We start from the raw sequence: 27527 nt of genomic DNA on the forward strand, positions 1-27527 counted from the left end.
CGTGGCCACGGGACGAGCCTTTTGCAGGTCACAGCATTGCTGTGCCACCACCTGGCCCCACCCAGACATGAACATTCACGAGCCCACCACCTTCCACCACCCGCCAGCACAATGGGGATAACGGAGCGATGGGGACAATGGAGCGATGGGGACATGGCTGCAGGACCAGAAAGAGAGGAACAGCCGCTGACATGGACTGTGGGAATACCATGAGGCAAAGAGCAGCTCTCACAGAGTGTGCAACTCAAAGAATCTGCTTTTAAGGTGTGTGTTTTTTAAAAAAAAACAAAAACTTGAGCTCTGCAGGCACCTGCTTTCTCTGTAACCAGGGGCACAAGCAGGAGTGGTGATGAGCCCTCTGGACTGGTCTTTTTACAGGAACCCAGGGCTCTCCTTGCTGCACAGTGGTGCTGAGTACACACCGGTGTACACCTTGAGGAGCTCCTCCGTTCATTTAGACAGGTCAGACAGTGCAGGACACCACGCTGCCAGGGACAACACACACGTCCTCAGTCACCGGAGCACGGAAGCCAAAAGGCGCGAGCATTAAACAGACAAACGACAGGTCAGGTAAGAAAAATACTGCCTCTTCATTTAATGTTTAAAGACATCAGTAAACAAACAACAGTATACACAGTAAGAGGCTAAACTCCTCCCCTCTCCCCAAACAGCACCCTCCAAACCACAACAGGACCAGGTGACAACACGGGAGAGGGAGCAGCAGCAGTCTGGGATTTGGGAAACCTCTGCTGTGTGAAGGCAAGACGACAGGACCTGCAGTAGGCAACTTCCCTCACCCACGAGCAGAGTGACATCTCCTGGGCACAGTCACGAGGAAGTGGCTTTGGCTCCAAATCTCTTGCAAACACACAGAAGGGCCACGTGAACTTGGAAAACAGCTGGAAGCTGCGTTAGAGGTGCAAGACGCACTGTGTACTGACCTTGGCAACCAAACTGCTGTTCCGCAGTGATGTTAGCCTCTCACAGAATGAGGAAAACGGGGGAGTTAGGTCCAGCTTGGCAAAGTGTTGCAGTACTCATTTGTGAATGCAAAACTGAGTATGGGGGGAAACAAACAAGACTACGCTCTGCATACATTCTTCCACCTTGCTCCAGCAAGCTGCTCCCTGCTCCAGTCATGCTCCTGACCCCTACCCCAGAACTGGCCTTGTCTTCTTGAACGGTTTTCCTTGAGCTATGAAGCATCAGATGGTCAGAAAGGGTATCGGGAAGCAAGCCTCAGAGCAGGCTTCAGAGGACAACTGACTGGGTACCTGAGCAGAGGGCTGGGGGGACCGGGATGCGGCAGGTGTGTTGCTGATGAGAGGCAGAGGTTGAGGCACAAGCGCTCCAGCTCCCACCTTCTGGCAGAAGCCCGCACGGAGTTACAGGAGCTGACTGAGCCAGTGCGGGTCGGGCTCGGAAGGCAGCTGCGTGGCTGCCTGCCGGCACACGGCACAGATCTGAGCGCTACTTGAGTTTCCATTTCCCCGAGCGGCGACAGTTGGAACCGTGACATGTGGTGGAAAGTAAGGAACACATTTCACTGCTCTCTGCCTTGCAGATAGCAGAAGTCTGCAGTGGTGCTGTTTCTGCTGCCACCGCTTGCAACGAAATACAAAGGGAGGGCTCGCTGGCACCCGTGCAGCCCAGTTAACTGCACCAAGCATCAACGTGGGACCCCCCCACAGTCCAGAGTCCCACATCAGAGCCCTCAGATCTCGACATCACTCTCTTTGTCGTTATCGTGGTCACCGTCATAAAACTCGTTGGCAGCTTCAGGCCTGGGGGAAGAGACAACCATCATCAGTGAAGAGCCCTGGCACCCTTGGGGCAAAGAAGAATGCCCACAGGTCTCACTGCAGGTCAGAAGATGCCTTTCACCCAAACACCTCAAGAACTGTTTTGTGAGGAGACCACACATTTACAGAGAGAGGATCCCTGGATAAAAAGCAGACTCAGAAGTGAGTTTGTATCTGTTCCAGGAAATGGTCTCCAGTACGTACTCTACCCATCCCAGCAGGGACTGAAAGGGAAGCCCATTTCTCCAGAACAACAGAGCTGATACCTGCTGTAGTTTTCCTCAGAACCTCTTTCCTCTGGATCAGGCTCATCTGTGCGATCGTAGCTGAGCAAGTCAGAAGGGACATCGTGGATCTGCACGCTGGGAGCATGGTTCAACATTTTCAGATTCTCAAATATCGTCTGCCTGATCTGATCCAAGTACTACTTAGAAAAAACAGAGAAGGATCATCACTGTCAGATCTGGTACTTTGCACAGAGCTACAGCTGTTAGCACTACAACCTGCCTGCACCATCTATGTGGTGGCCATGAGAAATGCATTAAAAAAAACACAACAAACCATCAGAGCAGAGGAGGCAAGAGAGTTAATTCAATCACTGAGGCTCCTGCACTTAGAAAACAGTAAGACAATCCAGCAATGTTCTCAAATACTATCGGCCCTTTGAGACTTTCTGACATCCAAGAGGAAAGGCTGTGCTTGCTCTTTGTCAGCTTTCTGCTCCCACAATAATCCTTTGCCTGGGTCCCAAGTGGTTTCACAAGAGTATCAACCACAGAGTTTTTGGGGTTACACAGCTGGACACTGCAGCAAGGCTGCAAGCACTCACCTGCCTGGAGTTCTGATTTTCAATCCTCGTACTGACATCAGGGTGAAGGGTGAAGTCTGGAGCGAAGTATTCAAAGTACTCTGCAATAGCGTGAGCACAATGGTTAAAGCACAGAGGCAAGGGAGCCAGTCACCAGCTGCAGAGCAGCCGAGCTCACTCTCCCACCATGCCAGAGGTGACCAGACCCTAAAAACCACAGTGACGTACAGCTCTGCAGCTGTTGTTTCGTACCATTCCTTGCAGAGTCAGCAAGACTAACACTCAGATCACCGAACAGGAAGTGAACCACATTAAATAACACATCACACGGTCAGGGTGTGCCTGCCCAGCAAAGCCTACAAGCAGGAGGAAGGGAACCAGGGCTATCTCTTGAGATCAGGAAGTGTTGTCACTTTGGCCCTGGTCTTATCTGTGGTCAATGCAGAATAGAAGTGCTATTTTTTCATCTGACACAACATACTTTAGCTCAACTAGTGGAGAAAATATGTGAACTCCAACTTACCACTGTATGGGAGCTCTTCACTAATTGCTTCATCTACAAGCAACGATGTTTCGTAAGTCCTAAAAACACGGAATAACATGGGCTCAGCCCACGGAAAGCTACACAGCGCATGCAGGGACAAAGACCACAGCAACTGCTTAACCTGTGACCTTCAACTAGGATGGAAAAGACTCACCAGCACCGTGCCACGTTGCGGACTGTGTAACCGCCTCCTCCCAGTACCAGTAAGGGTATGTTGAAGCTCTTCACATACTCCACACATTCCCTAGAAATCCCAAACAAACATATCTGAGCTGCTAACTGCAGCACGTGCTCACATCAGAAGTGTCACCGTGTGCTCAAATGCCACCACGGCTCATGTGACACACCTGGGAGTCAGGGCTCCTACCCTGGGAGACTGAGCCAGGTGCTACTCTGTGAACTGCTGCTCTTGTATAAAGTCCCATTCTGAGAGCCCCTCCCATCACACAAGGGTTTAAAAAAAAAAACAAAACCAAAAGAACTCACACAAAGCAACAAACCCCAAAAACCGTTGGTGTGGCTGAAGGCCAAAGTCAAGGTCTCACAGCAGAGGACCCTCTGCAGCCCTTCAGACTAAAGGACAGTCTTTCAACTAACTACTGTGCCCCAGCCCCACTGTACTTACCCATGCCCTCTTATACTGAGGTTAAAACAACCCAAACGGTCGCAACCCAGAGAATCAGCACCACACTGGGGAAGAAAAAAAGAACAGCTGAGTTTTGGCTACACAGGCACTGCTTTCTACATCACCATCCTACCCCTCTGCCACCTGCATTCACCAGCGGTACAGACAGCAGCTCAGCTAGGACACACTGACCCCGACCCCTGGGAACAGAGGGTAACCCAATCAAGAAATGCCCCGCCAACCTACAGCCTCTGAACAGGGAGGTTCATGTGCACAGAGGCTCAGTTTCTTACCTGCAGCACTATGCAGGTGGGCTGATAGTAATCTACCACCTGGTTAATGACTGGCTGGAAGAGGTGTTTATAACCTTCGGAGAGAAAGACAGGTTTGTCATGGCTCTGGAGAGAAGGTCCAGCACACATCTGGGCAAGGGGGAAAAGGCAGGGGACACCTACGTACTTTGGTCATCGATGCCATCTCGTAGCGGCACGTTGAGACAGTAGTAACGGCCGCTCTCTGCACCAACTTCATACATGTCCCCTGGCCAAGGAAAGACAGAGAGTCACAACAGCTCTAAGACTCCAGAGGTGCTGGAACACCAGATCTGGTCTGGGCTGACATCTCTGATACCCTAGCTAGGAGCCCCCTTTCTTAGAGGCAGCTTTAGCTCTGTTCCTCTCCACTTGCTCCTCCATGCCTCTTCTTCCTCCTTTTCTCCCTGCAGTTGCCATTTTGTGATTTTATACCTCCAGACTCCAGCAGCACTTCTGAAGGACCCTGAAACAAGGCCATGTTCACATTATAAAGGAAACTGCATACCTGTGCCAGGGAAGAAGTAGTTCCCGTATTTATGGAACGACACTGTCATGACACGGTCCGTCAGGTAGAAAGCCTCCTGCACACCATCTCCGTGATGGATATCAATATCAATATACAGAACACGCGGGTGGTACCTACAAACAGGAGGAAAAGCAGCATTATTGTCTGCTCTGCACCCAACCACGCTCCTACCCACATGGCTCAGTATCGCCTAGTGCTCCGAAAATCACTGCTGAAGTTTACCTGCAAGCCTACTTCCTAGAACTCATCTGTCCCACCCCAGGCATATCAAACAGCTTTACATGTTACATTTGTACAGCCTCCACTTAAACACACACCCACTAAAACATTTTCTTCTGATGTGCTTCAAAAAAGATAGTAGAACAGAAGGTTTTCAGATAGAGCCACGAATATCTTGGAAACCACATAAAATCTATTTAAAACATACGGGGTTAGAAAGCTTTTTTTTGTGTGTGTGTCCCCTCCCTGCAAACAATCTTCCAGCTAGTTAATCTTTAAGAGCTCCAAAAATATTTAACCATATCTGGAACTGAATGTTAAACTAGCCAAGGAGTGCTTAGTGCCTCGCTTGGCCTGGCAGCACCGTGGCCCAGCTGGCCAGCACCGACACCACCGGGCTGGACTGCAGAGGCTGCCTTGCTCCGAACAACGAGCAGGAGTCTGGGGTACAGCTCCTACTGGCTGTGGAAGTCCAGACAGAGCATTGTCACTCTCAAAGGGTAGAGATCAGCCCTGGGGCAACACTGAGGATGGTGAGAGGTTGATCAACGACTACAGGGGTGAAGAAAGCACTGAGCGAGTCAGAACGGAGGTTCAGATAGAAGGGAAAAGAAGGGTGACTGGACTCAGCCAGGCTCCTTTGGCTCAGCCATCCAAACAGGTATTGCAGGCATGACATTTACTGGAGGAGAAGCCGGCTGGGTCACAGAGAATGATGAAAGGGAGATCACCACAAGTAATAGCGTTGGTGGTAATAGTCAAAGGTGTTGTGCAGGTGACAGCACTGGAGACAGGGCCCTAAAGCCATGCCCTGCCCACCAACTCTAGAGCTGCCTGCTCAGCTGCAGAGAACTTATGCAACATTTCCTTAGGAAATGCTGCAACTGGTCAGTCCCCAAAGAGCAGGGAATTTGACATCCAAGCCAAAACCCTACAGGGAGAGATTCCAGAGAAAACTGAAACAGAGAGGAGGAGCATGTGGCTCATGCCATCTGTCCACTGGAAGCATGGCATTCAGTGTATCTGCAGTGACCTAATCATGCAGGCTGATGGCACTGAGCCACACTGATTAGCAAATCAGTACCTCATTACAGCCTCCCAGAGACACAAACCATATAAATTGTCCAGATTTATCCCTAGAGACAAATGATGGCAAAGAGAAAGAGAGGCTGCAAACACCCAGCCTTAACACCCTGGTAAATGGAGGAAGGGACCTCCTAAGAGCAGAGGGACCACAGGGCAGCAAACTCAAGCTTGCAGCCACCTCCTGCGGAAATGGTTCACCAGAACAGGAAACAAGAGAATAGATATATTATAACCTCCCATGGGGGTAACTGGGCTGTATGTGATGCCTCTAATAAATAGGACTCATGTGAGACTAGAAAATAGGTCTGCAGATATACAGTAAAGACCCAAGGTTCCAAAAAAAAAAATAAATAGGGAAGACTGGCAGAGAGGAAGGAGGTACAAGAAATGCCAGTACATTCCATAAATCTGACTTTGCAAACAAGTAAGCTTGCCACTGGTCACATACCTATTCTCCAGTCAACCCCACAACTTTCTCTTTTTAAATCCCACAGCATCTTGTCTCATATTCAGCAATAAGCAGGGCATTTCAGAGTACAAAAAAACTTCACAGACTAAGCCACAAAATGGAAAGTATTTTGGTAACTTTTCCTCTCATTCAAATTTTTGATTTCTAAAAATAAAAAGTTTTCCACACAAAACAAGTGTCCTCTGATCAACCATGTGTTGCCCAAGTCCTGGTTCTTAAGCCAGTCAAGCAAATCAAGACAAATGCAGACCATTTTACTCTGTTTCCAGCGAGCCACACTTTGCATTTACCTACAAAAGGCTCACTGTGGCAAAAACCCTGAGTCAGGAGACCCTGGAATGGATTATTTCACAGATGGTTAAAGAGTAACAAAGTTTAACTTTTCCCATATCACTTGAGCAGCATACAACAAAACTGGAGTCAGATATTCCAATTCTCATGACCCCTTCTTGTGCCTAAAGAAGAGATCAGGCCAAGAGATCAAGCTGTTGGCCTCCTTGTACTCTAGAAAGACACAGCCACCACCCAGACAAGGAGAAAGATTCAGCAGAGAAGAGCAGGAAAGCACCATCCCCAGCAGTACTGCACATGCCCCACGTCCTTACTTGAGCAGCTCCAGGATGCCAATAACTATGTCATTGACGTAACAAAACCCAGAAGCCTGCAATACAAAGAAAACCAATTCACATTAGAACAGGATCAGCCCAGAACACAGGCTCAAAAAGGCAGAGCAGGCTGCAGATTCTCCTCATTACCTCAAACTTTTTGGCATGATGCAGGCCCCCTGCCCAGTTTATCGCAATATCACAGATCTAAGGAAGGAAAAATAAGTTAGTTTGAGATGACAGCATGATTAACAACCACCTTGCATCCACTTCCCCAGTCAACAGGGACAACCAGCACAGCACTGTGTCCCACATACACCTTTTTACCCCTTCCTCTACCTACGGAGGCTTTTACAAAGCTTCATCTTGCTCATTAGCCCAGTGTTTGTTACAACACGTCCACACCAAATTAGTTGGGTGCTCTGCATTCCCCTTCAGACCAGAAGAGACCACCTCCAACCACCACCGCTCCCCTCCAGCCAGCACTATGCAGAGCACCTGGCACACGTAGCTTGTTTCTGCACTTTGCTTCTGGGAAAGGTCTACTGAGCATAAAAGACTTCTCCTATAAATCCTCACACTTCTGAAGTTTTGTTTGATATCCTCCCCAGCGACCCTCTCCTTCACACCTTCTGGGTGGTCTCATTTAGTGCATTCCCGCAGCAGAGGCCTAGCAGCACTCTGAGGTCTCCCAGCAGATGGGTTCACTGAAGACCTCAGGTTTGTTTTTCTACGTTGCTGAGAGTACTTTGTGACTATACTCCTGCAGTATTAACGACCTGTGGCTCTCTCAGGATTAAACATCTACTAAATGGCTGCTTCTGACAGTACAGGAATGGTCTCAAACTTCATGGTCCTGCAGTGCTAAGAATTTACACTGCAACACAGCAGTGCTTGCTATGTTGTTATACAAAACACACCCATGGGGTTATCCTTAAGCTGATAACCAGTTAGCTTATACCCGTGTTTCAAAGGCAAGTCCATCAGCTCAGTTACCTTGTTGTTCAGCTGTGTTGCTCCCTGCAGGGAGGCTCCAGTATAGCGAGAGCAAAATTCAAAGAGACCTGGAAACACTGGGCTGGAAAAAAAAAAAAACACACAAAAATTACGATTCAAACACAGAACACTACATTCCTCCCAGTTTTTCCAGAGCAAAGCCAGGAATAAAATTGTCTAGGGACATTACTTGACCAATAGCGAAACTCACTCTCTGACAAGATTAATTTGGGATCATTCTGACCCTGCTTATAACACGGAGTACCAGCAGGTAGCAATCTGACTGCAAACACAATGGCAAACTTAGTGAGTTTGATAATGATTACCAAAGCTTCCAAGCCAGTGCAGAAAAGGCTTCCCCTGCCCACAACACACGCCAGGGTCCGTGGACATGTGCCTGGAGCTAGGACATGACGTGGGAGGAAGGAGGATCGCTCCCATGCCACATTCCCACAGGGCCCCTCAGCCTCCCAGCGCATCGCGCAGCGGGCACGACGCTGCAGAGCCAAACGCTGCTCTTAGGGCAGAGCTGAGGCACGACCCACCTGAGCACGCAGAGCCAGCCCAGGCACCAGGATCTCTGGGAGAGTACAGGAACACAGGGCGTGGGGACCCTGCGTCAGACTCACAGGCAGCACATTACAAATGCCATTCACAGAATGGCCTGGGTTGGAAAGGACCTCAAAGGTCACCCAGTGCCAACCCCCTGCCACAGGCAGGGATGCCACTCCCCAGGTCAGGTTGCCCAGGGCCTCATCTAACCTGGCCTTGAACACCTCCAGGGATGGGGCATCCACAATCTCTCTGGGCAACCTGTTCCAGTGCCTCACCACCCTCTGAGTGAAAAGTTTCCTTCTAACCTCTAATCTAAATCTCCCCTCTTTTAATTTAAAACTAAAACTAAACTAAAACCACTGGTTTTAAACCACTCATGGACAAGCAACGGCTTAAGAACTGTGGTGTTGTTTTTTTCCACCTCTATTCTGATAAGATGATTTCTGATCATCAGAGCAGTGACATTACAGAACAATCTTCAGATTCCAGCCTAAATATTAAAACCCAGGCTATACTGATACCTTTTTGGGACAACACCGTTCTCTATGTAACATAACTCCGCTTGTGCTTGTACTTAGAGCTTTGCCTTCCAAAGAATACAAAGAACAATCCTATTCTCAGACAGACATTATTCTCCTCAATCAGACATGGTATATATACTGTTTCCTCAGTTACCCAGAGAGCCCGTCCACACTTTTCTTTCAAGTTTCATCTCTCACCAACATGAAAGGCTGGAACTGAATATTCTCAACAAGATCTCATATGGTTTTGTACAGAAGCACGAAACTCTCCTCTGTCTTACCTGAAAATCAGGCTCTCAAAGCTGCCTTGAATTTAACATGCACATATAGAGGTAAATGAAAAGACAGGCAATTATTTAAAAAAAATAGCATGCTCAAGGAGAACCGGAGGTTCTGCAAGAACAAGTAGAGATACAGTCTCTAACTCAACAAGCTTAGTGTAAATGTAGATCTAAAAAGATGGACAGCAACATCTAAAGAGAAGGGAAATGAATTAAGGAGGTTCTGGTAATCTGATATACTCAGGAGGGGCATGCACCTTGTTCTGTTTAAATAAAATAAAAACCAGCACATGCTACAGGAGCTCTGCAGACATAAGCACCGCAGGATCACTTCAGCCTTTCCGATCCCGGTTCGCAGGAGGCACAGAGCACTCACCAGTCATCGCCCACGTTGAAGGCGTTGAGGCTCTTGGTGAATCCCTGCATGTTGTTGGGACTCACTCTCTGCAGGAAGTCTATGTAGTCCTCGGAGTGGAATCGGCACATGTCATGCTGGGATGCCTGGTACGGCTTGAAAACCTTCAAGACAGAAAGACAACACTTATTTCCCTTTCAAAGCTGTGCTCGCTTTGGCCGCAAGAAGTCCCAGGCTGACAAATGACTTGCACGAGGTCTATCTAGAAGTGTGCCAGTACGCTGGCTTCCTGACATTTATGTTTATTTAAATGCAGCAAGCTGCTCCACAAAGCCTGTTTTCCTACTGATGTCTATCTTCTGGCCATAAGCACGTCTCCTGCCTCTCATAACAACTGCAGCTTTTCCAATATACTCTCCGATCCCTTCTTTCCACCAACACACCCCCAGCCCACGGCTTGCCAGCTAGCAAAAGAAAACAGCTGACTCGAAACTTGAGATTTTTCTTCACTGGGGAGCACTAGTCCCTGATCAGTCACCAGCTGTCATAAAACCCAAACCACCGTGATGTTAAGAGGGATTTCTGTCCCTCCATCGGATCAGCCTGCAGCAGGCTGGTAAGTTCAGAAGTTGTTTGGAGCAGCCTCACAGATAGATGGAACATACGCATAAGCTTTTGTTTCCTTTGGAAAGTCAGCAAGAAACAACCATGGAGCTGGGTGGATTCAAATTAAAGTTCTCATGACAACACACGCTTGCCAGTTTGGCACTTACCACACATACCTCAATATCCAGGAAGTTAAAAGTCAACACCACGTACCCCGTAAGAGGAAATTAAAGCTACGCTGAAATCAATGAGAGATCTTCAGTGTTTCACAACTTGTCTTAATTAAACTGTGCACTTAATAAAACAGTGGGAAGATGAAAAAAAACATGAGATGAGCTTGTCTCCAGAGGGAAAATGTGTCAGGGCAACTCCCACAGCACGCCTGTTCCCTGTGCTATGCAGGACCCCGCAGAGACCTGCTGATTTTCAGAGGGAAAGTAGAGCCTAAGCCATGTAACATCTCCTGTAGTGCACAACTGCACCGACCTGCGCAGCGCAGCGTTTTCCACATGGATATGCAGCGTTTGGTGTTTCTCAGAGCCTGCTGCCTGCGACAAGGAGGACAGGATGACACAGGCAGGAGCCTCCACCGCAGCTGCTGAAGGTGGAGGCCAGACCCCCCCGAGAGACCAGCTCCAGCAGGACCAAAAGCAACACTAAGGAATCGCCATGGAAAAGAAGCAACCCTCACGGGGTATCAAGAGGCTCTCTTGGACAACGAAATGCAGGGACTTGGAATTCAAAGCAGAAAGGGAGGGGGGGGGAAATAAAAACAAGATGGAAAGCTTCAAGCCTGACTCAGCTGCTGGCAGAAGGAGAAAGCTGACTCCTTCCCCTCTGTGCCCTTCGCCCACACGATCCCACCCAGTTTCTGGAGCAGGCCCTGGCGCTCAGCACCTCACTCTGCCAGCTCAGCACCAGGCTCCCCCGCTTCTGCCCAGACACCAGGTCACAGTGGCTCTGACCAGGACCCAGATGTGGCACAAGAACGGCAACGGGAACACGCAGCAGAGGAGCAGGGAAGATATGCAGCTGGACAGACACACTCTCTCCTTCAGCAACGCTGAGCCCTAAGGATCTGCTCACCACAGCCATAAATGAGCTGGGAAAAGGCAAACCCGACTTCAGCTACCTCGACAAAATAGCAGCCTCTTGCTCGGAGAAGGCCGGGAAGGCAGGTAATGATGCAACCATAACATGAAGTCAACAGGGCCTTTTATAGGCACAGTCGGCCAATAATCCCCTGCTTTTATTTGCTTGTCACTCTGCCAGTTGCTGACTGCTCAGGATGAAGTTTCCTCTGCGGTTTTCAGCTTCGTGATGACATTTTGTGGAAAATATAACCAAAAAAAACCTTTCAAGGCTAAAAACGCAGTGGGGTGCATAGCCCTGCCTACTGCCTCATGCAGGCAGGGACCTAACGCAGCAGTGTCACATCAGAATGTGCTTTCTGCTGTTTCTGCAGGAAAAAACAAAACAAAACTTTAGAGAAGCTGCTCATACAAGTTCATACATTTGTAGTAAACATTTGAAAGCTAAATTCTGCCAAGATGTTGTGTGCTCTGAGCACACTCCAGCCAGATCTCCCCTGGGAGCACAGCAGGAACGGGGCGATTTTCTGTTGTTTCAGTGGTCTCAAGTGTTGGTGCGCAGGGAAGACAGGAGAAAGCATTTTGATTAAAAGGCAGAGATGCATCTGAGAAGAAAAGAAAAAGCGAAGGGGGAGCAGACAGAGAAGTATCCGTGGTTGGAAAGAGAAAGAAGACCAGCCCCTGCCAGGGCAGGAGACAGAGACAAGAAAATCAAAGGGAAAGGCAATCTGGGTGACAAGGGCCAGGAGCTGGGAAGAGAGATAGCAGACAGGTGACTGGACACAAAGGATCAGAAACCAAGACAGGGAAAGCTAAACACAGAAGGTGCTGCATCCTGCCAGCGCGCGAGGCAGGGACTGGCTTCCCAATGCTCTTACTTCAGCCAGCAGGCACCGTGAAATCATCTCGCACCAGGCTGGACCCTACAGAGGGCACAACACTCAGCAGCCACAGGTTACTACACCTGCACAAGCTCCTGTGAGGACAGCCGAAAAATCCAAAGGATGTGATGTTACCAGATATCAAGCTACTGGAATTGCATTAATTACAACAGGGAGCTTTTTAAAAAAAAATGTTTAAGCATACCAAATTAATTTCACGTATCGCATCAAGGAACAGTTTCACCGGTCCATTTTAACACCTCCTTTTAAAAACTGATATTGTGTGTTAATGTGGGGACAGCTCATTGTCTGTTTCCTGCCACTCAATCCACAGGTCTCTCATCACAGAGTGGAGGAGCTTGAACTTGAGCCCATGCTTTGCCAGGCCCTGGTATTGGTTCGGCTGCTCACACTTTGCCCCGAAAAAAAAAAAAAAGCAGGAAAACTGTATTGCTACCACACCTGCAAGAATTTTGCACCATGCCCTGCCTCATATCCTGCAGAAGACACTGCAAACACGCCGGAGTACAATGTGCCAGAATCTCCACTGCTCTCTTGTGCTCACAATAACACAGCTTCAATCCAACATCGCCCGATTCTCAAGAGCTTGGCCAGCGTCCCTTAAGGACAGCCCTTCTCTGCAATCCCAACTAAATATTTAGTCAGGTCCCTGAAAGCACAGCGGGAGCTGGCTAGTTTTGCTTAGCTTCTGATGCTGGGGACGAGGGAACCTGGGAGCTGCCTGGCCTAGCCGGAGACTGCTGTTTGCACAGAGCTGTCGCAAAGAAACGCGCAGCCACGGTGTTTTTACAGCAGCTCACAAGCTGTCCCTAAAGCAGGCTGCAAACCTGAAAACATGTCCCGGAACTTGACCAGGCTTTCTTCTTCACAACTTCATGGTTAAGTCCTGCTTATTTTTGTTTTATCAGCTACTTGCAATCGCCTACAATCATTCTGAGAACGCTTGCATCAGCGTAACCCCCTGGTCACCCAGCTCAGACACGAGCGATGGGGGAAGCTGGAGTGTCCCAGGGATCAGAGCCCAACTGCGGGAGGGCGAGGAACACCGCTGGGGTGCAGGGACAGAGGGGAAGGAGCAACACCCCCTGGTTTTACACCCCGTGTGCTAACCATGCGTGATGGTGCCAGTGACAGAAGTGCTCTTCGCTCCTTCTAATGAGGTAACTCCCCTGAGAGGACACCGTACACACGCACACACAGATGCAGACAGACAGGGGCCTGGAGCTGCAGCGTAGTGCTGGGGCACGGTCCTGCCCCAGGGCACATCAGGCAGAGATTACAGGCTCTGGGGACAACAGGCAGTACTCAGACCTGACCTCGCACGCAGGCACCTTGACCTGGGACCTGAAACTATGCCAGCTGCTGCAGGAATCCTGTCCCAAAGCAGTCCAGAAGCTATCCTTCAGTACTGAAGCTGAGAATAAGCTGCCCGAGGACTAAGCCAGCTGCCCCAAAGCACAGAGCAGCTGCAGATGGCATATTCTGCAGGTCAAAGCGTGCAGCAGCCATCTCAGAAGCAACGAGCAGGCATCTGCCTCTCACCAGCCCTGCCTTGGTACTGCGAGGCATTACATTGCATGCCCCGTGCTGGAAGAGTGGGCAGCAAAGGAAACAGGGCTTCGGAAGGGAAGGGGCTCCTTTCAGCTCCTCTTGCACTAAGTGAAATAAAGTATTTCACAGTAGGGGTACTGCATATTGGTGTGATATTCTATTATTCCCAAACTAATCCTGTTCTTCAAACATGTGAAGATTTAAGTTTTCTTTCTGATCATCACTAAACACTAATCACATTTTATCAGGTCAGAGTTCAGGAGAAGAACATCTTTCTACCGGTGACACCAGGAACGCACTGGGCTAGACTGTGGGAACTGGGTGGTCAGTAAGGACTTTGAAGACCGTTCATCAGGTATGGGACAGGATTAGTGAACCCCATTTGGGCACCAAGATGAACTAGCTAGCCTCCTGAGGAGCTTTTTTAGCTTTACCAGTTTATGATCACGCACAGCGCTGGCCACCGAGTCCTGCCTGGAAGCAGCTGCAGCCACGGGTGCTTCAGGTCTGGCACCACTGCTCCAGCCCCAGGCAGGGCCTTGCGAGCAGAGGCTGCACAGGGGGCTGACATCCCGCGGTGACACAGAAACACAGAACATTAGGGACCGGAAGGGACCTTGAAAGATCACCCGATGCAATCCCTGTGCGGGAGCAGGAACACCTGGATCAGGTCACACAGGAAGGCGTCCAGGCGGGTTCTGGATGTCTCCAGAGAAGGAGGCTGCACAGCCCCCCGGGCAGCCCGTCCCAGCGCCCCGCCACCCTCGCCGTGACGAAGTTCTGTCCCCGTTTTTAAGCCGAGCCTCCCGCGTGCCAGCCTGCGCCCACTGCTCCCTTCCCAGTCACCGGGTGCCGCCGAGAAGAGCCCGGCTCCGCCCCCCTGCCCCTCACCCCCTGCATGTTTACAAGCATCAGTGAGGCCGCCCCTCGGCCCCGGCCTCCCCCCAGCCCCCCCCGCCCCGCTCACGATCATCTTCTTGTAGAGGCCGTAGTGCAGCACCAGGCTGTGGGTGAGCGCCAGGCGGTGCGGCTTCATCGGGTGCCCGGCTCCTGCAAGCACAGCGACGGGGGGGGGGTCAGGGGGGGCTCGGGGGGGGGTCTCACCGCCCCTCACCGCCCCCCACCGGGCCCGGCCCCCCCCGCCCGCACCGTAGTGGAAGTTGCCGACGTCGGGGTCGTAGAAGTAGGCCACGGTCTTCGCCATGGCCGACGGCCCGCCGCCGCCGCCGCGCGCACTGCTACGTCATCACGCCGCGCCGGCGCCTGCCGTGCGTCACCGCTCGCGAGAGGGGCGGGGCCGCGGGGGGGGGGGGGCGGCCTGCTGCCGGCCCCCAGTTGGCGCCAGTTACGTCCCAGTTAGCATCAGTTACATCCCAGTTAGCGCCAATTACATCCCAGTTACCTCATAGTTACCCTCCAGCTGCTCTCAGCTGCCCCCCGTTACCTCCCGGTTGCCCCCCATCTGCTTCCAGTTAGCTTCCAGTTGCTTCTTCCAGTTGCTTCCAGTTACCCCACAGCTGCCCCCAGTTACCACCAGTTGCTCCCAGTTATCTCCCAGATGCCCCCAGTTACCCCACAGCTGCCCACAGTTACCCCCAGCTGTTTCCACTTACTCCCAGCTTCCCCCAGGTACCCCTCAGCTGCCTCCAGTTACCCGCCAGCTGCCCCCAGTTACCCACAGCTACTCCCACTTACTCACCAGTTGCTCCCAGTTACTCCTAGCTGCTTCCAATCACCCCCAGCTGCCTCCAGCTACCCCCCAGTTACTCCCAATTACCCCTCAGTTGCTCCCAGTTACCCTCAACTACTTCCAATTACCATCCAGCTGCCCCCAGCTCCCCCCAGCTGCTCCCAGTTACTCCCAGCTACCCCCAGTTACTCCCGGATGCTTCCAATTATCCACCAGTCGCTCCCACTTACCCCCCATCAGCTCCCAGTTACCCCCAACTGTCCACCGTTACCCCCCATCGGCTCCCAGTTACCCCCTACCCACGCACATTTAGCTCCCAGCTACTCCCAGTATCACCCCCCCATATCCCCCTTCTCCCCTGCCCCTTGCCCAGCTGCGGGCACTGGCAGGACGGGGCACAGGGACACAGCCATGGGGGACAGGGGACGTGCTGTGACACCCGTCCCACCCCTGGGATCTGCCCCCAGCTGGGATCCCCGGGATAAAGCACATGGGGCCGCCCCTGCTGGCACCTCAAGGTGCGGGGGGCAGATAACGCCCGGACGGGCCCACGGGGCTGCTCGGGCGTCACAGCGGCAGCATGGGGGGGCTCGGGCCCCAGCAGTGAAAACACCCTCGTTTTAAAGGCCACTTAATGTGCCAGCGACGTCTGGAAATCTTATGGGGGGTTTAAGATTCGGCAAAGCATCTGGCGAGAGCTGATTTTGGCCGTAGTGTTTTTATAGAAATTATGGCAATTTCCACACTGAGCATCGCAGCAGAGACCCCAGGAGGAGCCCGCCCACGGGATTTCCACACCTGTCCCTGTTAGCTGCCACGGGGACACCGAGCACGGCGCAGACGTGTGGTGTCGTGGGGGCTGCCACCCCGCTGTGGTGAGAGCAGGGGACAGGGGACACGGCGATGTGCTGGGACCGGGGCTGGTTGTGGGGCAGAGCTGCTGCAATTTCCCAGAGGGGACTGGAGACTCCAGCTTTGAAGCCTCGAAAGCTTCTGAAGGGACTGAGCAGGGGTGGAGGATGCAGCGCCACGGGGATGTGGCAGCTCCACGGGGATGCTGAGTTCAGGGCCACCACACCATGCCCCAGTGCTGCCCTATAACTGTTGGTGGAAGGAAGGACAGATGGGAGGAGAAACACCATGGGCTGGGAATACCCTGCAAGGAGCCAGGCAGGAGCAGAGCCTACTCCTTGCCCCGCTTCCACCTCCTCCTCCCCATGCAGGGTGGCCCTGGCTGTGGGAAGGGGGATGGCAGGGCCAGAACTTGTTTCCATCCCCTGGAGGATTGCCACGCAGAAATGCACCGGGTGGGCGGAAGCGTCAGGGAGCAGAAAGGGATTTATTGTGAAGGACAGCGTGGGTGCAAGAGCAGATAGGAGTCAGCCTCGCCCCAGGGCTCAGGAGCAGCGAGGAGCCCTCTTTGACCAAGCACAGAGCAAACCTCTTTTAACATCCTGACAGCAGATCGCGCGATGCTGTGGCTCATCGCTGCGTGCTGGACTGGCAGCAGGAGCCCTCTCCTGTCCCGCACCCTCCTGTCCCACTGCCCGTGGTCTTCTGGCACGGTTGGTCTGCCTCCATCCCAGCCTGTCTCCCTGCCGGGACAGCATGCAGGAGGGTGGCACCTACCATGGGGTGACCCCGTGAAGTCACGGGGATGGAGGAGGGTCCTGGGCTCCTCGCAGCCACTGCCAGGGCTCTCCTGGCCACTTTTGGATGGGGACGGGAGCTGTCACGGTGGCACAGCCGGTGGCTAGTTTATGGGTTTCCTCACCTGTACCCATCCTCACGGGCTGGTTCAGCTGTCCTTGAGCTGGAGGAGGCTCGGTGGCGGTGGGACAGGAGGGTCAGTGTCACCAGGGCTTGCAGAAGTGACAAGTTTTTTGGGTGGAGGACCAGCACTGGTCGAAGGACCCAGAGGCTTCATTTGCTGCAGCAAAGTAGATTTGGGTAAAGCCTCCTGGAGTGAGGATAGAGGAGGAGGAGGTCGTGGCACTGCCACGGGTGGGGATGTTGAACAGCTCGGTCCTTTTTGGGGAAGGAGGGAGAGTCAGTGTCCCCAGTGTGGGGCTGTGGGGGCTGCGGGGGCTCCTTTGCCACACTCCCACTGGTGCAGATAAACGCACCTCGCCCCCATGCCGAGACCCCTTCCACCCTGCTCCCCCAAAAACTGCCCAAAAAGGAGGGTGCTGGGGAAGCTGGGCTGCCCGGAGCTGGGGTGAGGCTGCCCCGGGGCAGGGAGCAGCGTGCCAGCACCCGGCGCTCCCGTTTGCCCCTTGCTGCAGCTGCCAGCAGCATTTCCCTGAGCTCCCCTGCAGCCTGCCCCCGCCGCAGCCGCTCCGGAGAGACCGAGCTGAGGACAAGCGGGTGCTTTGCCTGGCAGGCGCTGCCTCGGCAGGCAGAAGCCGCTTGGCTCCTTCCCGAGGAAGCCGGGGCAGCGGAGGATGCTCGTGGCGGTCCCCAGCCGCGGGGATGCGGGGTTGCTAGGAGGCAGGTGAAGGTGACGGGGACAGCGCTGCGGAGCACCGCAGGCCCAGGTACCGCCGCAGCCGTGCTCCGGGGACGGGGATGGGGACAGGAGGGCCCCCGGAGCCCCCGCGCAGGGCAGGCAGCAGCGGAGGGAAGGAGCTGCGGGGGGACCGGTGGAGGATGCGGGAGCTGGTGGCCGGCTCGGCCCTTCGCCGCCACCGCTCCCTGCCGTGAGTAGCCAGGGGGGCGAGGGGCTCCGGCAAGGGCGATGCTGGGGGCCCATGCCCTTGGGATGCTGCCTGCGGCGGGGCGGGGGGGCGATGCAGCAGCCCCAGGCTGGTGCTGCTGCTGCCCTTGGGATGCTTCGCCGGCTGCGATGTGTCCTTGGGAAACCGCGCTGGGCCAGCCATGGCGGGGCCGGGGATGAGCCCTCATCCCGAGCTGGGAGCCGGATCTGACCCAGCAGGGCCCGGCGGCAGCGCGGAGGACACGGGGAGGAGGAGGAGGAGGAAGAGGAGGAGGTGCAGGGAGCCTGCCGGGGGTCTCCGAGCCGCCTTCCCCCTTCTCCTAGATCCGCATGTCCGACCAGAGCAGCAGCGATGATGGGGAGTCCGACCCCCAGCACAGCCTGTCCATGGTCTTCCTCCTCGTCCTCGTCTTCTTCATCATGGGGCTGGTAGGATTCCTGATCTGCCATGTCCTGAAGAAGAAGGGCTACCGGTGCCGGACTTTCCGGGACGAGCTCGACCCAGATAACAAGGACGTGCTGGCGGAGCTCCAGGCCAGTGAGTACGGGGAGCGGGGTGCGGGGGGCTGCGGCGCTGCCCTTTGGTGCTCCCTAAACTCAGCCCTCGAGTGCGGGCTGGGGGTGGCCAGGGGCCCTGTGGTGGGACGTGGTGCCCACCCTTTTCCCCAGGGCCTGTCCCCACCATGTGCTTGCAGAGTCCGTGCAGCCCCGAGCTGTGCCCCGTGGGTGCACGCCAGAGCTCGCGGATTGAGTTGGTTGCGCACGAAGACGGTGTGTGAAGCTTCCAGGTTAGCTTTGCCTGCTGGAGATGCCACAGCCCAGGGAAACATCTCTGCGGGCTTCCAGGAGCGCAGCAGCGGCCACTGACCGTGCTGTGCAGGGCAGCTGCCCACCAGACCTCAGCCAAGCCCCCTGCCCCCTCAAAGCAGGTTGTGATGAATGCTGGCGATGAGTGCCACAACAGGGCAGACATCCAGCCAAGTTTCGCCAGCACGCTCCTTTAAGCTTCTAACACTGTAGCTCTGGGACTTTCTCCATCAGAGGTGCTTTCTATGTATTTAGCAAGCCCCCAGTGGGTTTCTTGGCTGTGAACCTTGTCCGGTTTACCCTTGGACGCCTTTAGCACCGCAGCATCCTGAAGGTGGCAGCTCCAGGGCTGAACTGTCCTCACGAGGAGCCTCCTCTTCAAGCTTGTTCCAAACCTGCTACCCACTCGTGTCCTTGGATGCTCCCCAGAAGGAGGAATGTGCCCCCACCTCACCGCACCACTGGCTGCCATTTTAGCCCCCTCCTTTCCAGGGTGGAGCTCTGGAGTTCCTCAGGTTCCTCCTGACGCCGTGGGGACTTGCAGCTCCTCGGGCCTTTGTCGGCACTCACAGCTCCTGCTGAGCTGGGCCTCCCAGCCCCACGCCCTCAGTGCCACATTTTCTCCTTTCAGATGAAGAGGAGGAGCTGAACGAGGACACCGTGGAGAAGATCGTGAGATGCATCATCCAAAATGAAGGTGAGCATTTCCTTGGGCTGGCTTGGAGCCTTGCTGACCGCTTTGGCTGACACGCTCTCTTTTTCCTCTCTCTCCAGCCAATGCAGAGGCCCTCAAGGAGATGCTGGGGGACAATGAAGGGGACATCCCAGTGCCAGTGCCCAGGTGAGGGAAGCCAAAGCTTGTGGCTCTTCCAGAGTAAGGGAGAAGCAACCGCTGGGCATCACCTGGGTCCTCAGACTCCGAACCCGGCCCCTTCCCATGTCGGCAGCTTGTTACAAAGCATCTTCCCAACAAGAAGTCCCTCTCCTCTGGGACATGGGGGTTGTGATGACTGCTTCACTTCTTTGCCAGCAGGAATATCCCTTCCCCCTGTCCTAATAGGAGGTCCCCTCAGGAACTGCTGCTTCTCAGGTCTTGCCGCGCTGAGGCTGCACCAGGGTAGGGAAGGCTCCTCCAGATACCACGACCTGTCACATCCTTTTCCTCTTACAGCCTTTGTCCCCACCGCAACAGCCAGGATGGGGGCCCACCACACCACCACACGGTGCATCTGGGCTCCACGCAGGCCCCCTGCATCCACTGCAGCAAGAGGAAGAGGCACCCGCTGCACCGGCAAGGAAGGTCCAAGGATGGCAAAGGCAGGATGCATCCTGGAGAGACCACCGTCTTCTCAGTAGGCAGGTACTGGAATGAGCCTTGCTCTGACGGAGCAAGCATTACGGAGAGACGTCTCGGTTCCCCTTCCCTACTTACCCTATGCCAGACACCCCTTGCTCAGGAGTCCTGAGGGCTAGGTGCCTCCCGCACCTCCAAATTCCCGTGGTGTGCAGCAGGCCGTGACGCATGGGTGCCTTTCCCCTTCCTTCTCCACAAGGTGACTCAGGCCTGGGTTGCCCTGCTGACTCAGAGCTGGCCAGAGCCCCAAATCCATGTCCCTTCAAAGCCTGCTGTCCCACCTACATGCTACTTGGGGTCCTTCTTGCTGCAGGGGCAGTGGCCCCAGGTTTTAGGGATCTCGTGAGGAGAGGGAGGAGGTGACACAGGTTCCTGTTGCAAGTTGCCACCATCAGAATGAAAGAGTGGCTATTCTCCTCCAGGTCTTTGCCTGCAATGATGACTGTAATCAGATGATGTGGGAGGAATATGAGAGCAGGGGAGTGTACTTGACACTTCCCACAAATAGTCTTCCAGTCCCCATCTGTTCTCACCTCAAGGGACTCCCAGAGCTGCCTGTGGTCTCTGAGCAGTCATCAACCTTTGATACAATCTGTGACCCTGCCCAGGTTGCCCCATTCCCCAGCAGAAAGGTCTGGTCCTGCCATGGTGACGATGAGCCAGATGGGGCATTGGGAGGGGTTGTTTCCACCATCGGAGCTAGGAGTCTCAGAAGGGAGGTGAAGTGGGAGCTGTGTGGGGAGCTGGTAAAGGGGAGGACCTCCCCGTGCCAAACTCCGTCTGATATCGCCCCTTTCTGCAGGAGGAAAGCTTCTGGCTTCCTCTGGGCTGGTTGCTGCCAGCTGTCCTTGGTGTCAGGGCTGGTGGCTGGTAAGCCAGATCTCCGCACAGCTGTGTATTCATGGCTAATCTTCCCTGGCTGGAGCCCAGCTCCTTCCGCTCCTCTGTGTCCTTCACCCATGTTCTTCTCAGTCCCCTCTCACTCAGCTCTGTGTGCCTGGAGAAGATGGTCCCCTCTCAAACGCACCTTCCCTCACACCCCAATTTTCTCTCCTTATCCTTGTTAAGCTCCCGTGTCACACAAGCCTTTTCCAAGGTTATATGTTAGAAGTTTCCACTTCCTGAATCTCCTTGGTATGAGGTCCAACTGCTAAGGGGCCTATGTGTCCGTGAGGTACCTCCAAATTCTACCTCCAAATTCTGTCTCGTGTTTCCCAGCTGGCCCCTCTGCTCTTCCAGTTCCCTGATGACTTTTTGGGGAGTGCCCTTGCTGTGTCTTGCTATGAGTATCCTGATTGCACAAGCCACCTTGATTCATGACCACACACAAAAACTCCACTTTAACCTGCTTCTATTTGCAGCTCTCAGGTCTTGTTCATCCATTTTTGGCTGTTGCTTTTGCCTTGGAGACAGTGGCTGGGAGTCTGATCCCCTTTCCTATTGACCAGGTCTGGTGCGGTCAGCGTGGGTCCACCGAGGCTGTCAGGGGCTGGAGCACACAGTGTGTGAGGAGCTGCTGAGGGAATGGGGTTTGTTTGGCATGGAGAGGTCTAGTGGGGATCTAATTGCTCTGAAACCACTCGGAGGGGTGAGTGGAATTTAAGTGAAGATGCAGCTAGACTCCTCTCAGAGATGCACCATGAAGGGCAAGAGGCAGCAGCCGCAAGTTGTACCTAGAGAAATCTGGATGAGGCACAGAGAGGAAGCATCATGGCCCATGAATTATGCTGCCCTATGGCAGGGCCTCAAGCAGCAGGGGGATTGCCATCCTTGGGGATCTCCAAACCCAGCTGGAGAGGTTTTGGAGAGCCCCGAGCAGCCTGACCAAGGGTGGAAGATGGCTCCATCTTGAGCAGAGGGTTGTACCAGAGGCCTTTCCCACCTGAACTGTCCTGTAATTCTGAGGTAATCAGGTTTACATGATCTGTACTCTCATATTATTGAATAATTTATCATCTGTCTTAGGGCTTTCCTAAACCTTTCATCTTTGCCATCGCTACCATGTTACTGAGCGGCCACATCAGGGGAGCCCTCCCTCACCATGCACCGACCCACCAGTGGCGGAGCTCGTACGCAGCCCATCCACATCTCACAGAGGTCTCGTCCTCGGCTTGCTCAGCTGCAGCACGTTGTGTCCTGTTGGATCAAGTACCCTAGCCGTGCTGACTAGGCGGACACCAAAATGCTCCTGCCCTTCTCCTCATGATCCGGAGGTTTCTCTTGTGTCCTCTCCAGCCTGAATCCTGCCTGCTTCTCTGAATGCCTTCCCGTCTCCTTCAGGCTGACACTGCTCAAAGGTGTTACTGAGAAATGATCCTATCATTTGTGCCTCCTCCTGGTCCCTTTTTGGGACTGGAGCATTCTGTGGCCTTCTCGTATCTCCGTGCTGGTGCCCTGTCTCCAGATACGTGGATAGACCTGAAAGGTCACATTTGCTGTGGCTCGGCCTGACCCCAGCAGTCCTCTGGGAACATCACTCCGAGCTGGAGCATTTCCCTTCTCAACCCTTCCAATTTATGAGCAGTGTTTCAAGCTGTGATGCTGAGGAGTCTGTATTGCCTACCCTGGTGATGTTATTTACGGTTCTGGCCACCTGGTGCTCTGGCCATCTGCTGAGGCCTGCACCGCCTCTGTCTGGAGCTCCCCTGTGCTTGAAGAGGGTTTAAGAACTACTATCGGGTAACCTGAACATCTTCTTGAAGTCACATTCCTCGTTGCTGTCCTCTGCTTGCTAGCCCGTCTTTCCTTGTTCCTGACACAGGACCACTCTGGTGGTGTCCTTCACTCACTCGCTCTGGCAGCTCATCTCGGATCTGTTCTTTCTTGGACCTTCCTTCTCAGTGTCCTCCTTCGGGATGGCCATTTACTTAACACTCAGGTCTTGCTCTTCTTTCAGCCCCAGCAGCGCTTCAGCCTCGCTGCTGGCACCATTTTGCCCTGCTTGCCGCCGACTCACAGCCGAGCCCCAGCGGCGCCGGGGCCTTCTGGGCCTGAATCCCCTGTGGTGGGCCCAGCGCTCTGTCTGGTGGGCACCAGCTCACCGGAGGAGACATTTCCCCTCTGCTGGTCCAGCTGTGGTGTGCAGTGCTTAAACGGGGGAATCAGAGCTCGTCAGCACCAGCTCCCTTGCAGTTTTGTCTTTTAGACTTTGTGCATTCCCCCTCCCAAATCCCAAACTGACAGCAGTTCCCTAACCTCTCCCTTCTCCCCACGTGCAGTACTGCAGTCCCCTCTGATTCTACATTCATCCATTGTCCGTGTCAGGCTGACTTTGCAGTTCTCCTTCCCTTCCCGGAGCTCTGAGCTGCTCCCCGGCATGCAGTGGAGGCTTGGTAGGCTGCTCAGCACCATCCATTGCACCAGGGGCTGCGCACAGCTTGCCCTGGTGGGTTTTAGCCTGGCAGCTCCTCTTTGTGCTTGATACCTGTCCCCACACACAGCTCACCCCTCCCTCAGCCTGCAGAGCAGCCCTGCAGCCCCTCACACAGATCCCTTCCTCCCTGGGATCTGCCCAAAATGCACCAAATCCACATCCAAGGCTCTGTACAAGCCCCTCTTTGGCCAGGCTGCATCTCAGGGCTGTTACCTGTCCTGCCATGGGAGGACAGACCGTAAGGGCTGGCACCAACATCTGGATTGGGCTTTTCGTCCTTCTCTTTACCAGCACTTTGTACTGGGTGTGCTTTCTGCAGAAAATGAAGGAAATCTGGGGTGAGGTGGCCAGGGCATGGCTGGGGCAGGTGTCAGTGCTGAACGGGTCTGAGAGTTTGGAGATCAGCACGGGCTGGCGACAAAGAGAGAGGATCCCACGCTGGAGGCAAGCTGGAAATAGCATTGGGAAGGAAACAGTGGGAGAACGGAGGGAAGAGCTTTTGACCCGCCTGTCCCCTGTTGCAGGTTTCGTGTCACGCACATCGGGAAGAAGCCCACCTTCCCCGAGCAGCAGGATGGCGCCCAGCCTGACGGCAGCAGGGAGCCGAGCACGGAGGAGCTGGAGCACAGCAGCGAGCGGCTGCGGCGGGAGCGGGCTCGCAACGGGACTGTCCCCACGGGTGGCCTGGAGAACGGGGCCGTCCAGGGGGGAGCAAAAAGCACGGAGCTGAGCCGCTCCAGCACCCCAGCTCCAAACACGCCCGGCAGCCGGGACGGCAGAGCGGCGGGCAGGGTGGGCAGCTCTCCCGGGAGCACAAGTCACCAGCGGAGGCACCTGAGCCGTCGGGGTCTGGGAGGGTCGAGTCCCAGCATCCCGGGGCAGCTGGGGCAGGAAGGAGGGCAGAGAGGCAGCATCTGCCAGGAGGAGGCCGGACTGGGGTCAGCAGATGAGGTGTCGGATATTCACGGGAGCCTGAGCCTACATGAAGGGGCGGAGGAGCTGGGAAGGGAGGAGAGCAGCAGAAGACAGCCCGCAGCGGAGGCCATGGGGCAGCAGGTGGGTTCCTCCTCTTCCTCATCCCCCGGTGGTCTCCTGGGTTGGAGGGGCTGAGGGATTACGGCGCAGTGCCCAAGGTCCTGGTGTGCTGGGGTGCTGCCAAACACTCACAGGGCAGTTTGGGTTGGAAGGGACTTTTAAAGATCACTGAGTCCAGCCCCCTGCCGTGGGCAGGGACATCCTTCACCACACCAGGTTGCTCAAGGCCCCATCCAACCCAGCTCCGAACACTCCCCATGACGGGGCATCCACAGCTTCTCTGGGCAACCTGTTCCGGCATCTCACTGCTCCCATCATGAAAAATTTCTTCCTTATACCAAATCCACCCTCTTTCACTTTAAAACCATTGCCCCTCATCCTGTCACTAAAAGCCCTAGGACAAGGTCTTCCTCCATCTTTCTTTTGAGCCCCTTTATACATGGGAAGGCCATAATGAGGTCTCCTGGAGGCTCATCTTCTCCACACAGCGGTGAGCCCCGCTGCAGGGACCAAGGAGCTGGGGCTAGCTGCGGTGTGGGACCTGCTCTGTCCTGCACACCCTGCTCTCCTTCCCTAGCTGCATTTTCCCATCCTTTTTCTAATACCTGTAGCAGTAGTAAAGAGGGGTGCTCTCACTCCACGGACACCCTCTGAGCGCTTCTGGTGGGATGGGTCTGAGAAAATGTGACTTCTCCTTGGGACGTGCCAAGTCACCGTGACACTGTTCCCACCCTGCTGGTGCCCACGCTCCAGGGAAAGGCAGGTCGTGGTTGACCCTTGTGGTTGACGCAGCAGAGACCCAAGGGCAGACCTGCAGCCGCCAGCCCCTCGGGCAAGGGACGTGCTGGGCCCTGTTGTGGTTGGGCTCTTTGGGGACATCTCCTGGGATCACTGTTCCTTGTCCCTCTGCACAGGGCTTATTCTCCCTCAGGGCTCACTGCAGCCAGCAACGTGCAGGCAGGGCAAGATACCCCCAGGAGCCCTTCTGGCCTTGAAGCCTGGGAAGGGATGAAGCCACCAGGCTGGGGCTCAGTTGTCGTTCCCACCCTGGTGCTCGGAGCGGGGAGCAGCACCTGGGCAGCTCCCGGCCTCCCCACCTGACACCACGCTGGAGCTGCTAGCGAGCTCTGGGCAGCACCAGTGAAGAGACGGGGTGCCTGGACTTCAGTGGGCCAGCCCGCTCCCTGTTGCTGCCTCCAGGCTCTTACTTGCTAGAGGAGGAGGGAAACAAATGGTTTGGGGAAAGAACCTGTGTGCCTCAGTGCTGGGAGCCTGCTTGAAGGAAGGAGGATGGATGTGAATGTGGAAAGCCTAAGGAAGGCCCTTAGGAGGGGCTGACGGGCTGCAGACTTTCTTCAGAGACCTCTCCAGAGGACTGCAGAGGCACCAAGAGATCCTCCTTCCTCCAGTGGCCCAGCACGCAGCCCTTTCCTTCTGTTCATCTTCCCTTCGGTTCACCATGGAGGAGAGCAGGGAAGGGGCGGGCTGGACAAAGCAGAAGGTTGAGATGTGGGGCAGGAGAAGCACGGACAGCCCTGGGCATAGCCAAGCACCTGGCCCTGGGGCCGCTCCACTGGGCTTGGTGGTGTTGCTTTGGCACAATCGGGGACATGCGGCCACAGGGAGGACAGTGATGAGATGTCAATGAGATGTTTGCTACCAAGCCCTGGAGCTGCTCAGCAGCTACCCCGTCCCTTAGGTCCCTGCCAGGGCCACCCTGAGAACTGTTAGCTGCTGCCTGGTACATCCTGCAGGCAGCAGAAGGGCAGAGAAATGGGGATGGGGCTGTAAGTTAGTGGGGTCATGGCCGCCGGCCTGTGGGTCCCTGATGTGGCTGACGGAGCCCCCAGCCGGGCTCCCCCAGGAGCGCTGCCTGATACCTGCATCTCTCCCCCTCCCGCAGGAGCCCAGCACCATGGTACAGGACCGAGGAGCCACCGTGTGATGTGAGTGCTCATCCCCAGCCCCGCGTCCAGGTCCTGGGGTGGGCTGGGGGTCACGGCTGCAGAGAGGGGCCGAGCCCTGCAGAGCGCCCATCTACCTGCGGGGGGTACCTGGCTGGCCACAGCGGTGGCCATGGGCCAGCCCCATCCCACTTCTCTCTCCCCGCAGCTCCTCTCCACTCCCGGCCAGAGCAGCCGACGGGAGGCACGGGGCCCCTGGCCCCACACCGGGCTGGGGGCTCTGCCGCGGGGGGCAGCCGGCCCCGGCCCCAGCCTGGGCGAGCAGCTTGGCATGGCCAGAGCGACGCGCGGACATTACAGACCTCATCCCATCGGCAATAGTTACCTGACTCCCACCCACCACCAACACCCCCCACCCCGGGGGTCCCCCCAGCCTGGCACAAGTGGGGACCCCCTCCCAGCACCCCGCTGCCACCCGGTCCCCGCACCCCGCAGAAGGATTCTGTAGGGATGCTGCAGGGGCAGTGGCACCAGCTCGAGCCCCCTGCATCCCCAAACTCACCGCAGAGCACAGCCCCGGCGGTGCCACCGAGCAGGACGCGGCGCAGCACCCGCCGGCACAAAGCCCCCAGCGCCACTGGGGAGGGACTGCGCAGCGCCCGGGGGACGCTGATGGAGATGGGAGCCTCCAGCCCTGCCCTGGCACAGGGCAACCCGGCCCCCAAGGCGAGCTTTGGTGTTAAAGTGCACTGTAAATAGATGAGCTAAAACCATTAAAGCTGCTGAACACAG

At 55.0% G+C, this 27527-nt stretch overlaps 2 protein-coding genes across 4 annotated transcripts; one reads left to right on the forward strand and one right to left on the reverse strand.

Annotated features, from left to right (window-relative positions):
* Positions 1 to 571: 571 nt before the first annotated feature.
* On the reverse strand, positions 572 to 15161 carry HDAC3 (histone deacetylase 3). Its single transcript, XM_083798999.1, has 15 exons — positions 15006 to 15161; positions 14824 to 14906; positions 9728 to 9870; positions 7995 to 8076; positions 7149 to 7205; positions 6999 to 7054; positions 4599 to 4732; positions 4239 to 4319; positions 4073 to 4146; positions 3780 to 3844; positions 3309 to 3398; positions 3134 to 3192; positions 2632 to 2711; positions 2069 to 2226; positions 572 to 1784 (listed from the first exon to the last, which is right to left on the reverse strand). The coding sequence occupies exons 1-15, from the start codon at positions 15058 to 15060 to the stop codon at positions 1715 to 1717; spliced, it is 1287 nt and encodes a 428-aa protein (XP_083655125.1). The 5' UTR covers positions 15061 to 15161; the 3' UTR covers positions 572 to 1714.
* Positions 15162 to 15822: 661 nt separating this feature from the next.
* Positions 15823 to 27522, forward strand: RELL2 (RELT like 2). 3 transcript variants are annotated; one of them, XM_083799005.1, is made up of 8 exons: positions 15823 to 16421; positions 18587 to 18800; positions 19701 to 19766; positions 19844 to 19910; positions 20241 to 20429; positions 24321 to 24852; positions 26735 to 26777; positions 26944 to 27522. In XM_083799005.1, the coding sequence occupies exons 2-7, from the start codon at positions 18593 to 18595 to the stop codon at positions 26774 to 26776; spliced, it is 1104 nt and encodes a 367-aa protein (XP_083655131.1). In that variant the 5' UTR covers positions 15823 to 16421; positions 18587 to 18592; the 3' UTR covers position 26777; positions 26944 to 27522. The 3 variants fall into 3 exon arrangements, with proteins under 3 accessions (XP_083655131.1, XP_083655130.1, XP_083655129.1); XM_083799004.1 differs by lacking the exon at positions 15823 to 16421 and adding an exon at positions 16432 to 18245; XM_083799003.1 differs by lacking the exon at positions 15823 to 16421 and adding an exon at positions 16433 to 18083.
* Positions 27523 to 27527: the final 5 nt, after the last annotated feature.

Source organism: Anser anser, assembly GCF_964211835.1.
Source record: "Anser anser genome assembly, chromosome: 14".
Lineage (NCBI taxonomy): Eukaryota > Metazoa > Chordata > Aves > Anseriformes > Anatidae > Anser > Anser anser.

What these genes read in the sequence shown, in the direction of transcription:
- HDAC3 (XM_083798999.1), bottom strand. Translation starts at nt 15,060, where the DNA reads ATGGCGAAGACCGTGGCCTACTTCTACGACCCCGACGTCGGCAACTTC. An exon ending in ATCATGCCAAAAAGTTTGAG is followed by an intron (nt 7,055 to 7,148) that starts GTAATGAGGAGA and finishes TTTGTATTGCAG; the next exon opens with GCTTCTGGGTTTTGTTACGT. An exon ending in GGCATCCTGGAGCTGCTCAA is followed by an intron (nt 4,733 to 6,998) that starts GTAAGGACGTGG and finishes TCCTGTTTGTAG; the next exon opens with GTACCACCCGCGTGTTCTGT.
- RELL2 (XM_083799005.1), top strand. Translation starts at nt 18,593, where the DNA reads ATGTCCGACCAGAGCAGCAGCGATGATGGGGAGTCCGACCCCCAGCAC. An exon ending in ATGCATCATCCAAAATGAAG is followed by an intron (nt 19,767 to 19,843) that starts GTGAGCATTTCC and finishes CTCTCTCTCCAG; the next exon opens with CCAATGCAGAGGCCCTCAAG. An exon ending in ATCCCAGTGCCAGTGCCCAG is followed by an intron (nt 19,911 to 20,240) that starts GTGAGGGAAGCC and finishes TTCCTCTTACAG; the next exon opens with CCTTTGTCCCCACCGCAACA.